The sequence below is a fragment of the Nilaparvata lugens genome, chromosome 14, assembly GCF_014356525.2.
Source record: "Nilaparvata lugens isolate BPH chromosome 14, ASM1435652v1, whole genome shotgun sequence".
In the NCBI taxonomy this organism is placed as follows: Eukaryota; Metazoa; Arthropoda; class Insecta; order Hemiptera; family Delphacidae; genus Nilaparvata; species Nilaparvata lugens.
This window is the reverse complement of record NC_052517.1, coordinates 11,597,242-11,613,391: the sequence shown is the minus strand read 5'-3', so window position 1 is coordinate 11,613,391 and position 16,150 is coordinate 11,597,242. Positions and strand designations below refer to the sequence as shown.

The window sequence follows — 16,150 nt, the reverse complement described above, 5'->3', positions numbered from 1 at the left end:
ATAGTTTAAGGACTTCAAGTTCCAAATTCCAAGTCATTCCATTAATTGTGAAATGAGATATCATGTACACAGACGCACATACACTCATACACAAAATATAACAGACCAATACCCAAAAACCACTTTTTTTGATCAGGGGACCTTGAAACATACCGGTATAGCAATTTGGAAATTGGGGTACCTTAATTTTTTTCGGAAAGCAATACTTTTCTTACTTATGGTAATAAGGCAAGGAAAGTAAAAAGAGAAAATAGTGTAAAGTTTCAGCTATTTTGAATCACTTGGAAATGTTTCATTTTGTCAAAGAAAAACGTTACCAGTTAGGCTGTAGAAATGAGAGAATAAAGATTTATTTTGCTGCAACTATTTACTGTGACTACACCCCGTTTTGGAAAGCCAGTTCTCTGACTCCAGCTGTACAGAGCCTAGAACTTACCTGTATCCCATGCTCGGATACCGGCTCTCAATAACTTATGTAGTACGTATGTACCATTATAAGCAAGTTAGCAGAACAGTTTACTCTCTTCTTTTATAGTTGAATGGCCATGACATCCACACCGAAGTTGGTTTCATATGATAGATGTTCAACATTTTCTGGCTCTCAATTGAAAGGGAATGTAGATAATAGAACTTACACTGAATGTTCAGAGTCGGGCACAGATGAAACCAATCAAAGATAATCCTGTAACAAACATCAAACCTAAAAATGGACAACAAAGATTCAAGGCTCTAGTTATCAGTGAGAATTTGCTATCCTTGTTGAATAATGAATAAATGAATCTAATCATTCAAATTGAAAGTTTAATTTGTATGTTTGTTGTTTGCAGATGTCATGAGAATCTGGAAATTGCCAAGACTGCTAACAGTGATAACCGGCTGCAAACGCTAGTCCAGACATTCAAATATTCTTCTGAAGGCAATGCTGCAGAATTGGAACAAAGTTATCATGGTAGAAAAACTAGAGTATGGGAATGCACTAGTGCTCCTAGACAGGTAGGACTGATCATTCCTAACACAGTAATATTGGAGTACAAAAGCATAGTTTATATTTATTCATTTATTAATAAACTGACCACAATTCCTCAAAATGATTGGAAACTGACCAACAGGCACAGCTCAATACTGTTTCTTCCCTGAATCTGGATTTATACACTATCATTAGTCCAAAAAGTAGGTTATGTTCCATACACTTCTGAATTTAAGTCCAATTTGCAGTCCGAGCATTCAAAAACAGAAAAGTTTTGATTAAAAAATTTTTCAAACCAAACTGAATAGCAAAATAATACATACCAATCATTCAAAGCTGTAAAATAATGACTAACTTTGGAAATTTCGATATAGGTATATCCATTGTATGAATTAGAAAGAATTCAAACAACATTCAGGGAATATACAACTCAAATCGCGATGTGAATGTCCACCAGCTTTTATCATCAGTCCCATTCTTTGACAATACAATCTAAGCAAGGGCATTTATCTGACAAATGGGAGCCATAAATTCTTCCACTCACATTAGTTGGAATTTATGGTGAATTTAGTTGAATTGTTGACTGAAAAGAGAGCCTTTGATTCAATTTCAATGTCATGCTCATGAATTTGATAGTTAAGACAATTTTGTTAAGAGGTTTTTGGAGACATTTTGATCTAGTGCTAAACAAAAAGCACTATTAACCCGTGTTCTTACATGCAAATATCAACCAAGTTGTGGTATGTCTATCTTAGACCAGTTATAGAATAGACACGGCCCATTGTATATTTATACTGAAAGTAGATGAAGCCAACATTTACTGCCAAATCCACCCATCTTGACGTCACAGCAGTGACGTCACGCATCGTAAATGTTTGTGGTGTTTGACTTACATTGTTGTTAAACATAGCTTGTTTTCCATAGCAGATTGTTATTTATGTAATTATTATTGATGGAAATGGTAATCTCCTGCACAGCATATAATTACACTGAAAATTTTAGGAGAAAAAGTGGTATATCTTTTCATGAATAAGTTGAAATTTATACACATATATATCGTAAGTTGTAAAACTGTAGATTAATATTATCCTTGGTTATGATGTAAGTGAACTCATTGCAGCATGACAATAAATTAGTTTTGTAGGCTACCATACCTTATTATTTTCAAAACACATTATAACTCAACCGATATCGTTTTTGCCCGTAGCTAGAAATAGTCTAAAAACACCATGAATCTGAAATAGACACATCTGAAAGTTTTCCATACGATGCGTAACGTCACTGTTGTGACGTCAAGATGGGTGTATTTGGCAGTAGATGTTGGCTTCAGAGGCTAGACTTCCCAGCATGTCTATTCTATAACTGGTCTAAGATGTCTATCACTACATTTGCAAGTCATATAAAGTATTTACATGATCTTATAAGGGAAGAAAGGATATCAGAATCTGGACTGGTTTCTATAGTTTTGAATAAACTGCCAAGATATATCCAAAATGCCTTGAGCATTTCTGATTTCAAATCCTATGATGAATTTTTATCGCATTTGTCTAGAATTCCAGGTGAAACTGACTGTATAAATCAACTTAGAATGCTTCAGTGAATCAAAACGAACGTGAGGTTAGCTTCTCTCCAAAAAAATTATATGAACGATGGAATTGCAATGCTTACCAAAATTACCCCAAAAAACAAATGCACCATCACCAAAGGATAAGGAACAAAGGAAATTATGAGAGAGACAGCGGAAATTCTATTCAAGGGAATAGACAGGGTAACGATAATGTTTACACGTCATCCCGAACACAATTCCAACTCATCCAACCACAATAGCAACCGCAATCAAACTTCCCGATTCAACCCAAATCATAACCATAGCGTGAACAATTATAATCAGCAAAGTAAAAATTCAGCAGATGATTGACAATTGAAGAATGCTGTAGGAAGTGTCCACGAATATGTAATTGAAATGGTTGACAATAGGAAAATAGACAATACCTTCAGTGATGTCACAAAACCAGAAATATTGTTATGGGTAAAACAAGGCAGAGTGCACTAGTTCGTAGTCCTAACAAGTCAGGCCTATGCGCCATGGAAAATTCGAATTCATCTTCTATTAATTTGGATGCAAACGTCAACTCCAGCCTTCCTATATTTCGAGAGGATTCAAAAAATGTCCCCACAGAGAATCAAAAAATGATAGAATCTAACTTTCACCCAATGCTGAATCATTTGTTCAAGTTGGAATATCAAATTTAAGATTGGTTCATTCCAATACAATTGAGTTGAGGTGGCTTGTCAGAAATAATGATGGGAAGTCTGAATCAAAATCAGTACCTGACTGCAGAAACATTATGAGTTTGACGAAGATAAATGGACACATGATTGATAACTTTAATGATAGCAAGATCAAGTCCCCTCTAATGACTCCAACAAGCCCACCGCCACCCAACAGCCAACCAACATCATGTTGTCACCAAATCTGTGGATGAAAAATCAATATTGATTTTGTCTTAGCCACATTCAGACACAATCCATGCTTCCTGATGTAATCAATGACCGCAGCCACATTCCTGTTGATATTCTCCTCAGCCATATCAATATTATTTGGCTTGAAGCTGTAATATACCGTACCTGAAGATCATTCACAAACAGGTGGAAGCTACTATAAGTGAATACTTTGCTCAGATCGTTGATGAATAACAAAGAGGACCTAAGATTCATCCTTGTGGTACTTATCTAGAAATAGTTATTATTGATACTGAGCCTCAGTGGATTTCTTCCTGTTTGACTCCCCGATATTTCCATGTCTTAATTTTTTGTTCCATGACTATAAGACCAATTTTCTATTAGGTGTACTGTAACAAGTTTTCCATTACCATTTTTATACCATTTTTACGTTATACCATTTTTCTATAACTATAGGTACTGTTTCAAGCTTATGACTCCATTTTCACAGATTAAAATCTTACGAGTTATGAATAATTTCTTATTCAATCAAACCGAAGTTGAGAATATAAGAACTATTTTATATTCTGATGGAATTGCTATTTTTAGTGGTAAGAAGAATAATGAGGGAATGTTAGGAATTGCTGAAGTGAAATTCCTTAATACTGAGGACTACACTAATTTGAAATTTGGTGAGTATTTGAATTCATCTTTCTCACAATATCCAAAATATGATTATTGTCCAGGCAACAAATGGTTATGGGGGTTATGTTTGGAATGATATTTTTAAACATGTAGCTCTGTTTTGGGAAGTTGGAGAATGAACCTATCAAGAGTTCCTACTTCTTACCCATTCATTAAGGAGGTTTCAGTGATTTATAGGTAAAATTTTATTTTCATTTTTGCCATCTCTCGAAAACTATGCTCTTAGAGACATGATCAGCCCATACAAGTTGAAGCTTACAAAGAGTCCCACATGTTTAATGTGTCGAATGTTTTTGTATCTTTGATAGTTTCTGAGATAGTTTATCTGCTTTTGGAAGTGTGACATTTTTCAAGAAAAGGGAAAAGCGCTGCTTCCAGTTGTATTCTATATTCTTTTCTTTTGTGAAATTCCATCAACGTTTTCTCCTCTTAGGTAAGATTTTTTGAATGAAGCGCCCTCGGCTTCGAATTCAGTGTTACCATTCAGGTCACACTAATTTTTTCCCACTTTTATACTGTTTTCATATTCCTGATATCATTTCGTTGCATTGGTCTAGTTTTTATTTTGTATTTCAATTGTATTTGTGCAACATTTGTGCATTTTTGCCATGGTCCTTTTTATATCAATTCCGGCTTTTGTTCTGGAATGTTCCAGTGACGTATAACCTAGGATTCATCTCTGCCCAATCCTTTGTGATTTGAAAATGGCTGTCTCTGGCGTTGCTTTGCTATTTATACAATCTTTTTCAGGCGGACAGCTTATTCTGTCAAACTTCGTTTCCAGTTATCATTATGTGTGATTCTGATCAATTGTAATATTATATATGTGAACTTTTATTCTACTGTGAATTTTAATGTTTTAATAACGTTTGAAACCATGCTGCAGTTTCGATTTTGAAACTGCTACAGAATAAACTTGCAATTATGTTCTTTAGACTATATTTTTTTAGAGCTGTTTAATTCACACGGTGTCTGGTAAATACTTTCCTGAACTTTTCAAGTGATTTTTCTATAGTTTGATTCGTATTTCAACTCTCCTAAATGAACTTTAAGGTTAATGTATACCAGTATCAAATTGAAAATAAAGGTTCATGTTTCAGTTTGAAACTGGCCTATCAATGTTGCAACATGAACTTTGCTCTTAGCTGTTTTCATTTATCATTCACTTGTAGATGTTTTGTTACAACGTGTTTGAACTGAAACCTTTCAAGTACGAACTTTTACTAACTATGTTATACAGTTTTTTTTTACCGGACTTTGTCACATAAGCTATCTCTTGTATAGTGACTTCATGGACATATCATTCAATTTGTTGGTAATCTATTGTCCATAAATTCATTTATGTATTTAACCTCGTTCATCAATCATTTGAACTCTGTTTTTATAAGTTTAGTAGCTAACTATGCTTAGTTGGGTTATTCGTCCTATCCTGGAGTCATTATTATGTGCATCTTCTGTGTAAAATCTGATTCACTTCAAGTTTAGTGGCTATGATTGAAATTGGGCCATTCGTCCGTCTGGAGTCATATTATATTCACAGCCTTGTGACATTGGATCTTCAAGTTTATTGACTAACTTCATAATAGTTGGGTCATTCGTTCTCCATGAACTCATATCTACTCACTGCCTTTGTGTATTCCCACAAAGTTTAGTGATTAGCCCAACCAGTTGGCTGGATCATTCATTCTCCATGAACTTCTATTGACATACCTCCTCTGTGAGCATTTTGGGATTACTTCATTTGGATTTGCCGGTACTAAAGTAAATTCGTATGACTTTTGTTGGTGGGGAGTCCCTTGTGGGAAGGTCTCATCTCACCTTAGTATATAATTTAAGCTGTCAGCCGGGACCGACAGTTTAACATGCCCATCTGATAACACGGGAGTGATCTGGTTAGAAAACTTTTGGTTGTGAGAGGGTTTGAACCCGGGATCTATATGCTACTATGCAAGCACTCTATCCACTAGACCACAGATCACTCCTGTACTACCTGGACCATATCATTACTGCTGGTGCTGCCAGCCCTATGATGTTGACTTGTTCCCTCCCTGTAACCAAATTTGTTTGATCATTTTCTTCAACATTTCCCAATATATTTGTTTGAAGTTATATGGTTTCGCCCACATTATTTTTTACCCCTTGATAATACCAGTTTTTCAGATCGCATGCTATCGTTTTATATGGATACTACGCTTGCATCCATGCATATACTATGATTCGCAGTCATTGCGTTTTATGTTAATTTTCGTCATACACTTCCAATTGAGAAATCGAAATATCCTATAGCACATTAACCTTTTTGAATACAGTCTACTCTTTTGGACAAAATTTAACAGCTTTATAGCTTTTCAACTCATTGAAGAAATCAGTGCTGATTATGATCTTATAGATCATCAAATTATATTCAATTTGGTGTAAAAATTCATGGTTTTATTGATTTCCTGAGGACTGTTGACCCAGTTTTGGTGTTGAAAGAGGAAAAATTCAGATCACATTCATGCATGAGTATGACTGTAGGAATTTTATGAATGAGTAGAAATGTTTGAAAATGAGTGTTGATCATTTGACATTGGAATTCGAAGTGGGTGTCTGTGACCCAATATTTGACTTTGCAGCTCAATTCGGACTAGTTAGTAGATAAACATAGCAGAAGTTTGCATCTTAAGGTAATAATAAGTCTGGAAGAATTATTAGACTAATATTGTTTAATTTCAATCAATAATCACAAGAACTGATTGGTTAGATGTTTATGGAATCAATAGTATTGAGGATAAATTTTCCCACTTTTTCAATAAATTTCTTTGTATTGCTGATGCAGCTCTTCCCATCAGATGTGTGTTGAAAGTGGTAGATGTCCTCCAGTAAAACTATTTTGGTACACTGAAGAGATTAAAAATATTAAGGAGCAATGTTTACTTATGTACGACCTCTATAAGATGTCCGGCTCTGCCACTCATAAAAGCATATATAATCAGTTGAAAAGATCTTTTAGAAAAATGGTAGAAAAGACTAAACTCAATTACAATAATAATCGTATTTTGCGTGCTAAAAACAAGCCAAGGAAATTGTGGTCAATAGTCAGAGAGAATTTGAATAGGTATGAAGCAGCTAGAGGTGCTAAAATATCTAGTCATACACCAGATGGTTTCAATGATTTTTTTATTGACAGTGTAGATGAAAAATTGCGTTCAATAGCAGATCCTGTCCATGACGTTTTTCATTATCTTGACAGTTACAAAAATTCAATGCCAAACCCTTCAAAACCATCTTTCTCTTTTCATCTTACTAGTGTTGAGCAGGTTCATAGTGTAATACTATTCTTCAAGAATAGTGCTTGTCTTGATGTGTATTGCTCGAATTCTTACTTGTTGAAACTGGCTTCTCCCCATATTTGTGAAGTACTGTGCTCTCTGTTTAATGATTGTATTCCTGATGGCGTTTTTCCTGATTGCTTAAAAATTGTCAAAGTAATTCCTCTTCTCAAGAAAGGTTCTGCAAGTGAGTATAATAATTCTAGACCGATTTCTATCATTCCAATAATTTCTAAAATCTTTGAGGTAATATTGTATTGTCAGATTGTTGAGTTTTTTGAAAATAACTCACTGTTCTCTGATAGTCAATTTGGGTTCAGACCTAATAGAAGCACGAATACAGCTATATCTGAATTCATGGAAAACTGTATCTATTCTATTGATGAAAAGTGTAATCTACTAGGCAGCTTCTATGACATGAGCCGAGCTTTTGATACAATATCTCATCCCATCTTATTACAAAAGCTCAAATTCTATGGTTTTGATGACATGTCAACCAATTTAATTGCCTCTTACTTGAGTGATAGATATCAAACTGTTTTTTATGATGGCTGTTTTTCTAATTATTTAAAAGTGTTATCAGGTGTTCCACGGGGTTCTACACTAGGTCCTATCCTCTTTATTATATATGTTAATGATCTTCCTACAGCAATCAGTTGTAAAAATGTAAAACTATTCATGTTCGCTGATGATTTGACTGTTCAAATAAAAAATAATAGTCTTTCTGGTAGCTTACATACGGTTAATGAAATAATTGAAGATTGGATAGCTTCTAATTCATTGTGTCTTGATAAGGACAGAACTCAACTTTTAGAATAATTTGGATTCAGATTACAACCTGACAAACTGTCAAAGGGAATTTTTATGTTAAATAGATTGAAGTTCATTGTTGATAAGAGTGTTTTAATTTCAGTGTATTTTGCTTATCTTCATTCTCATTATTGTATTATGGTGTTGTTGTCTGGGGTAATGATACGAATGTAAATAAACTATTTGTGTTACAGAAACAAGCAGTAAGGGTCATTGCTAATGTGAATAGTCGTTTTCACTGTGTAGATTTATTTAAAAAGTTCAAGATTTTGACAGTACCAGCTATTTACATTCTTGAATGTCTTATGTATGTAAAAATTAATTTAGCAAGTATTTTTGTAAATAGCAACGTTCACAACCATTACACTAGAAATTCTGAATCGCTTAGAGTGAACCAGTGCAATTATGCAAATACATTGAACTGTTTTAAGGAGTTCGGTATAAGAGCTTATAATAAGCTTTCTGCACATTCAAAAGAGCTAGAAGTGGGTAATTTTAAAAGAGCCAAAAGATGTTAATAGGAATATGTCCATATAGAAAAGAGAAGTTTCTAATTTGAGGGTATTTTGTTTGATGTTTGTATTATTATTTCTTTGAATGTAAATACTTTTATTTACCATGTTTAATCTATGACGATGCTATGCATTTGTATATATGTTTTCTGCAATAAAGAAATCTTGAATCTTGAATCTTGAGTCCCTCTGTTGAAGGTGTGGAACAGCTGAGTTCACACTTGTTGGATCATAATTCATCCTCTATATATTTTAATATTAACGTTTTTCTATAATTTCACAGAGGGTGCAATTGAATTTGATCAATCATCGGGAAATTCAAACCTACATCCTACCGAGTAAGTTTTTGATACAATAAAATTTCATAATAAATTTGATACAAGATTATGAGAGTGACATGTGAACAGGAGAATGAGAAATTATCTATCTTTGCAATTTGTGTGCAAAACCGGTAATATATGACCAAACATACCTGAGTTCAGCAATTTATTGAGTCTGGCAAATCAGTTGCACACAATAGTAGTTTTCCCAACACTCAAGTTATTATCACAGTCATTCATTGTTATTGGAAATGGTACTGACTTCAATGTCATTATTTGGAATCAATTTCATGAGACAATGAGCAAAACATGTTAGAACACCTATCATTTCAGACCGGAAATAACAGCGAAATTACAAGTTTATTCTATTGAACTTTCATTGATCAGAAGACAGCTAATTTACACAAGCAGTAGAATGATCAATGAGATAACTTTTGTCTTAGATTTCAAAATAAGTAAAAAGAGCATCAATGAGTGGATTAAGAGGGACTATTTCTTTACCTTAAAAATAGCAATTTAATTTTTATATTCCTTTTATATTTTCATGTTATAGTCTATTTTCTGCACAATATTTGTTTGATTTTTATAATTCTGCTGTTTTAAAGTTTCAATTGTAATTAAGAGTTAAATTCAACCTTAACTTTCTGCATAATTTTGAAATATTATGTTTCTCTTTTACTGTTTTGCAACTCTCATCAGCGGGCAAAGATTTTCTTTTTTCTAGAGATGCCTAGATTTTATATTTTATTTCAATTTCATTCAGGTATATGTATGAGTAATCATGTTAATTCAATTATATCTCCAATGATAGTCTATTATTGAGAGTTTGTAATAAGTTTTGAATCGGCAATAAATTTTATTGAGCATGGAATGCAGGTATCAGCTGTTTTTCAAACTGTTCAGATTTGTAGTCTAATGTTGGAAAGACATGTAATTGTTGAATTTTCACCAGAATCCAATGATAAAGAAAATCCTGGAAATATTATTCATTCACTAATAATTCTTCTCATTCACACAAGCACAAATATGAAATGTTGTATTTCTGCAATTAAACAACTTGCTGTCAATCCATGAACACACAATTTGATGTTATCAACTTTATTCTTATTATTCTATATTAAAATTGAATCACAAGGTGTTATTCTTTCTTCAAGAATAACTAAATCATTTTCGAGAAAATGAGTTTAGTGGATTTTATTATCACTTGTTGGATGGCCCTCGTACTCATGTCCTAAATGAGCCCATTTGTACTCATGTTCACACGTATTATTTGTTCTGCTGGAATAAGTCTTTCATTGTAATGTGCTCATCCTTTGTTTAGGCTGAGTGAGACGAAGATTCAAGATGTCAATTATATTTTGAATGACAATGAGCTCTTCAGAGTTCACCCATTCACCTATCCTGCACAACCTGGACAATCTCCAAATATTATATATACTCTGGAAATCAGAGAACCTCATCCCGGTATGAAGTCAGATGAAGACAAAGAAGGCACAAGATTTCAAACGTTGATAAGGTGAAGATCACATAAAATTTATCATGGATTTTCAACAATATTTTGATAACATATTAGTAGATGGGAAATTGAGAAAAAAAATCAAATGATTGAAGTTATTGTAAGTTTATCTGTTTGTTGAATAGCTGCAGTGGACTCTATCAGTGTAAGCTACCTTATTAGGGTGAAATTCCTGAATAATTGATCAAGAGATTGATTTTGCAATAACTTTTGTTTATGTTGATTGATAGTCACTGTATGCTTGTAGCCAATAATGGCATTCGATAAGACTACTCGGGAGTGCCACCAGCTGGTGGATCAGAATAAAGTAATGTTCACACCAAAATCTGTAGCTCTGCAGAGTCTGCGAATGAATTTTTTTCAATTTGTTGCTGGACCTAACAATGCAGGTGTTCACACCAACATTCTGCTATCTGCCGGCTGACATTCCAAGAAAACTCTGCTCACATGCAGATTTTTTCAAATTACTTTAGGAACGATTTTCTCCAGGCATCCGAGCAGACATTTTTGATGAATATCTACCAACAAGAACCTAAATCCAGTGAAAATGATAATAGGCCAGTCAATTGGTTGTTTTTTTGGAAAACAGCCCTGAAAGAATTTTTCCCGACCGGTTCTATATGTATATTGGGACACTGAATTCGAATCTGAAATTTTCAGACACGCCAGAGGGCAGCTTCACCCCCAAAACCCCTAAAATTCAGGACTTTTTTCAAATTTTCCATTCAATCTCGAAAACTTCGAGTTTTTGGAGGGAAATCATTCCCTACAAAATTAAAGAAAATAAAATTTACAATAAGTTGGGTAGTCGTGCAGGATTCTATCATTTTTGGTTCTGGAGCTACAAATTCTCAAAAAAGGGGTATTTTCAAAGGGGTTTTCAAAACTATGCAAACCTATCACTTCTACCCCATATAACTTGGATATTTTTCTTGTATGGATAAAAAACACACATCACGTGAAAGGACATTCAATTCAGAACTGGATTCCTTCAGAATTTTAAAATTGAGTAGTGTTGAGAAGGTGAATACACCCAAAATAGAAAATCATGTCCTACAGCTTAAATACAAATTCTTCATTATAATACCTTTTCAATGCCTTCCTGACTAAAAAATACAAATTTCGGCTGAAATCATCTCACAAGGGTTATTTTCTATGAGAATCACCCGTTAGTAACATTTAATCCCAGTATTCCCTAGTGGTTGGGGGGGGGGTGTCATAAGAATACATCAATGATCAAGACTTTAAACAATCATAAATTTTGACAGAATGATAAGATCTCCTTCTACTAGAGCTCACTCTTCTTAGCTTGTCAAGGCGATTCAAAATCATGTATCATAAATGAAATTTAATGAAAAAATCAAATATTCCTTCTTCAGTGTATTTTAGCCCACACTTAAATACATAACCCTTGTGAGATGATTTCAGCCGAAATTTGTATTTTTTGGTCAGGAAGGCGTTGAAAAGGTATTATAATGAAGAATTTGTATTTAAGCTGTAGGACATGATTTTCTATTTTGGGTGTATTCACCTTCCCAACACTACTAAATTCAAAAATTCTGAAGGAGTCCAGTTCTGAATTGATTGGCCTGTCACGTGATGTGTTATTTTATCCATACGAAAAAAATATCCAAGTTGTATGTGGTAGAAGTGGTAGGTTTGCATAGTTTTGGAAAACCCTTCAAAAAATACTCTTCTTTGAAAATTCGTTGCTCCAGAACCAGAAATGGTAGAATCCAGCACGATCACTCAACTTATTAGTAATTTTATTATCTTCAATTTTGTGGGAAAAAATTTTCCTTTAAAAACTCGATTTTTTCTAGACTATATGGAAAAATTTAGAAAAGTCCGAAATGTTGGGGGGTTTTGGGGATGAAGCCGCCCTCTGGTGTGTCAAAAAATTTCAGATTTCAATTCAGCGCTCAAAAATACATATAGAACCGTCGAGAGAAATTCTTTAGGGCCTGTTTCCTGAAAAACGACCATTTGACTGGATTATAATGGAAGAATTCTAATAATATGGCAGATTTGAGTTCAGCACCTTGGAATAAATAATTTGACTCGTGTTTGCTTAAAAAAAATGAAAAAGATCTTACTGCCACCACACTCTTGGTTGTGCATCTGGTCGCTATTCCAAGTGTGATATGCTTCAATTTGATTTTATATGACGTCACTTGGTGGCTCCTCCAGTTACTATATACATTGGTGCTTGCAATATGTATTGCAGTGCTGATTCAAAGTGGGCTATATTGTTTGAATAAAGGAAAAGAGTCCAGAACCAACTTTTTCATGCAAAATTTCATTGTGCTTGGGTAGCTCTACCTGGTCTCAGTTTGTAGAGCACAAAACTACGCCCAAAGGGATTTTGAATCAAACATTTGAAAGCGAATGCAAAATTATTTATTATTCTGCAAGAAGCCAGAAGCGAATTTCTCTCTACGATGACTGGGTTTGGAAGATATAGCTACAAATTGGAGAATGAACCATAAATGCGAGGTTTTGAGTCATCATTTGTATCTAGCACAAGGAAATTTTGCTTAAAAAATTGTCACTTATGTATCCAAACAAAATATAGAAAATTCATAAATACAATTAAATAAATATAATTGCAAGCACACTCACTTTTCCATTTCCATTTTGACTGTACTATGACGGCCGTGTGTGATTTACTGATGACAAGTGATATTGTTATAGTATTATCTATTGTTCTCCACTACTATTCCTGCTTTGGAACAACATGTATATTGCTACTACAGTATTTGTTCGTCTAACTGAAAGTTTTCTATTGTGAAGGTGTAATGAATTAAAGAGATCTCTTCCTAAAGAAGTAAGAAATGACGTGATGAGACCAAAAGTCATTATCCTACAAAGTAAAGGTGTGGAGAGAAAGGTTCTTCCGCATACAATAACTAAGTTGAAAAATTACTTTGATGACATAAAGCAGAAAATATGGGAATGTAAAGTAAGTTGAAACTATTTCATTTAGAATCACATCGTGTGCCAGTATTCGAGGAATATATAACTTCCTTGAATCCAATATTTTTGAACAAGACAGAACACTTTCCTTCAATAGGAGATCAATCAAATTATTATTACAACAGTACGAGTCCCATTGCTTTGCCTCCGTGACAATTGAACGGTATATGGGCAAGGTATGGTTCGTGGGGTAATATTTGCAGCTTTGCAAAAACATCAGTCTCCAGAGACCCTAAGCTATCCCTAGTTCCCTACTGAGCTTACTTGAAGGAAGCTTCCTACACACAGAGATTATTCATGAATGCCAACAATTAGAAGAGCAATGTAACAATTAAGAGATCATTGGGAACAAATGTCAGCTGATAGGCTGTGTTGTGCTAAAAGGACATAATCCCAAAAAGCTTTTTGTGTATCTTTTCGGATGCAACACGTTGCTTTGAGAATATACAAAATAGCATTCATTGCTTATTAATAATTTCAATATAAAAACTTAAATCTCATATCAGTGAATGAAGTTTGTAAATAGTAATTATAACACGCCACAAGCAACTAATAACTTATACCACAACACATATATAGTGGGGTGTATATTTTTATTCCTTGAATTATCTTTGCCTATTAAGAAATTATTCAATGCATAAAACTTCATTGTTTTAATTGGATTAATTGTTATAGTATTTTAATTTGTGATGTAATTGTTTTTGATAAATGAATTTTATTTGATTTCATTGCTTATCTATATGAATAAAAATCGAGCCTCAAATTTTGACATTAAATAACTTTTTTATGTGTGCACCGAGTTTGATGTTTTTTTATTGTGTTTGCTACGTTCAGGAGCAGGTTTATGTGCTTTAAAACTTATGATCCGACTTCAGGATTCTTTCCTACGGTCCTTCAAAGTTTACATATAATCCTTATGGGAGAAGATTTGTGAGCTGGCCACACACATAATTAAAAATCAGCTGTTATAAAAATTGTGTCATCCAACAGCCATCGGTAGATAGTAGACAAGAGTGTGTGCTGCTCTATAACCGGTCATGTATTTTATTCCAAAAGCCCCAATTAAAAACAAGATGACTATGCTGTATGTAACCGTCCAGCAGTGCGGCATCATGTTAAGACATGCATGCGCTAAAGACATTGCTAGTAGTTTAAATGGATGGTTGAAAAACATCAAATCGGTTGATGGATCAACTCATTTGATGGCGATCAACCATCAAGGTAGGTTCTAGGACATCAATTCATTTGATGGATCAACTCAGGAGTACTTTCAACTCAGTTGATGGATCTATCATTCCACCAGTACTTCAAGGTAGGTTCTAGAACATCAAGTGAATTGAACTCACTTGTGAGTTCACTTCAAGTGGAGTGAACTATCAATTCACTTGATGTCCTAGAACCTACCTTGAAGTACTGGCACAAGTGAGTTCAATTCACTTGATGTCCTAGAACCTACCTTGATGGTTGATCGCCATCAAATGAGTTGATCCATCAACCAATTTGATGTTTTTCAACCATCCATTTACACTACTATTGCTTTGTTTCGAATAATTGTGATGTCTCCGGTGATTATTATTGGTTGATTTTCAGTAAATTATTTATTTTGCAGTTGTAAAATTATCTATATAAATAAAGTTTATTAGAAGTAATAATTGGAATAATATGAATAATAGCATCTGCTATTCAAAACCAATGAGCGAGAAGCACCTGGATGCAAAATGCCGCATCGCGCCTCCTCTGGTGTGCATCCAGCTAAAGCTTGTCTTGAGATGTAACTATTTGGCGGTATGAAGTTCGCCGGGCCAGCAAGTGAAAAATACATTTCCAAAAATGTTCAATTGTATTGAATGGGTAGTATTGTAGTCCAGTGGCCCTCTGCCGATAGACAAAGCTACAGGACTTGGACTGTACCTATCTAAAGGCAAAAGTCCTATGAATGTTTCATCAAACCTTCTTTGGTTGACATGGAAAAACATGTCAATCATAACCAAGTGATGAGTAAGTTATGTGAATAGTGAAGTTTATGATGAATATGTGATCAGTGATTTGTTTTCACCACAAATTATCATACTGATACTTATACTGTGTATTTTCAGCATGTACACTTTATATGGAAATACTACAACATTCATAGAATCAGAGAGATGTTTTACTTGCAAACAAATAGTTCCCATAAATAGTAGCCATGGTATTATTAGAGAATTATAATATTATAAGGTATGAGAGAACAAAAATAGTGAAGTCCAATAATATTTGAAAACTCATAATTTCAAAAATTCAGAAAACTAATAATAATTATTAAAATAGAACTAATAAAGCATCTGCCTAATTTTTAGGGTTTTGCTAGGTATACCACTTGTATTTCAATAACCGTTCAAGATAGCCAACCGTTTTTTGGACGCAAATGTTTTTAAAATCTTCCTCTACAATTTTTGTTCAATAAAATTTCCATCTAGAAAACGCATATTCTATTAGTTATTACCTTCAAGAGCCCAAAAAACATCTTTCTCTCATTTTTTTCAAATAACATCCATTATAACTTTTCTCTGTGAAAGGAATATAGAGAAATTCCAAATCTATGTAATTTCGAT

The 16,150-nt window shown here is 33.8% G+C and overlaps 1 protein-coding gene across 1 annotated transcript in view; it reads left to right on the top strand.

Moving 5' to 3' along the window:
* Positions 1–545: 545 nt before the first annotated feature.
* The window catches only part of LOC111055992, a 214,823-nt gene continuing 199,218 nt past the window's right edge, over positions 546–16,150 (top strand). Inside the window, exons 1-6 of the mRNA XM_039441170.1 lie at positions 546–562; positions 828–993; positions 3,921–4,101; positions 9,031–9,085; positions 10,389–10,583; positions 13,377–13,545. Coding sequence (XP_039297104.1) covers positions 546–562; positions 828–993; positions 3,921–4,101; positions 9,031–9,085; positions 10,389–10,583; positions 13,377–13,545 — 783 coding nt within the window. The remainder of the gene's footprint in view (positions 563–827; positions 994–3,920; positions 4,102–9,030; positions 9,086–10,388; positions 10,584–13,376; positions 13,546–16,150) is intronic.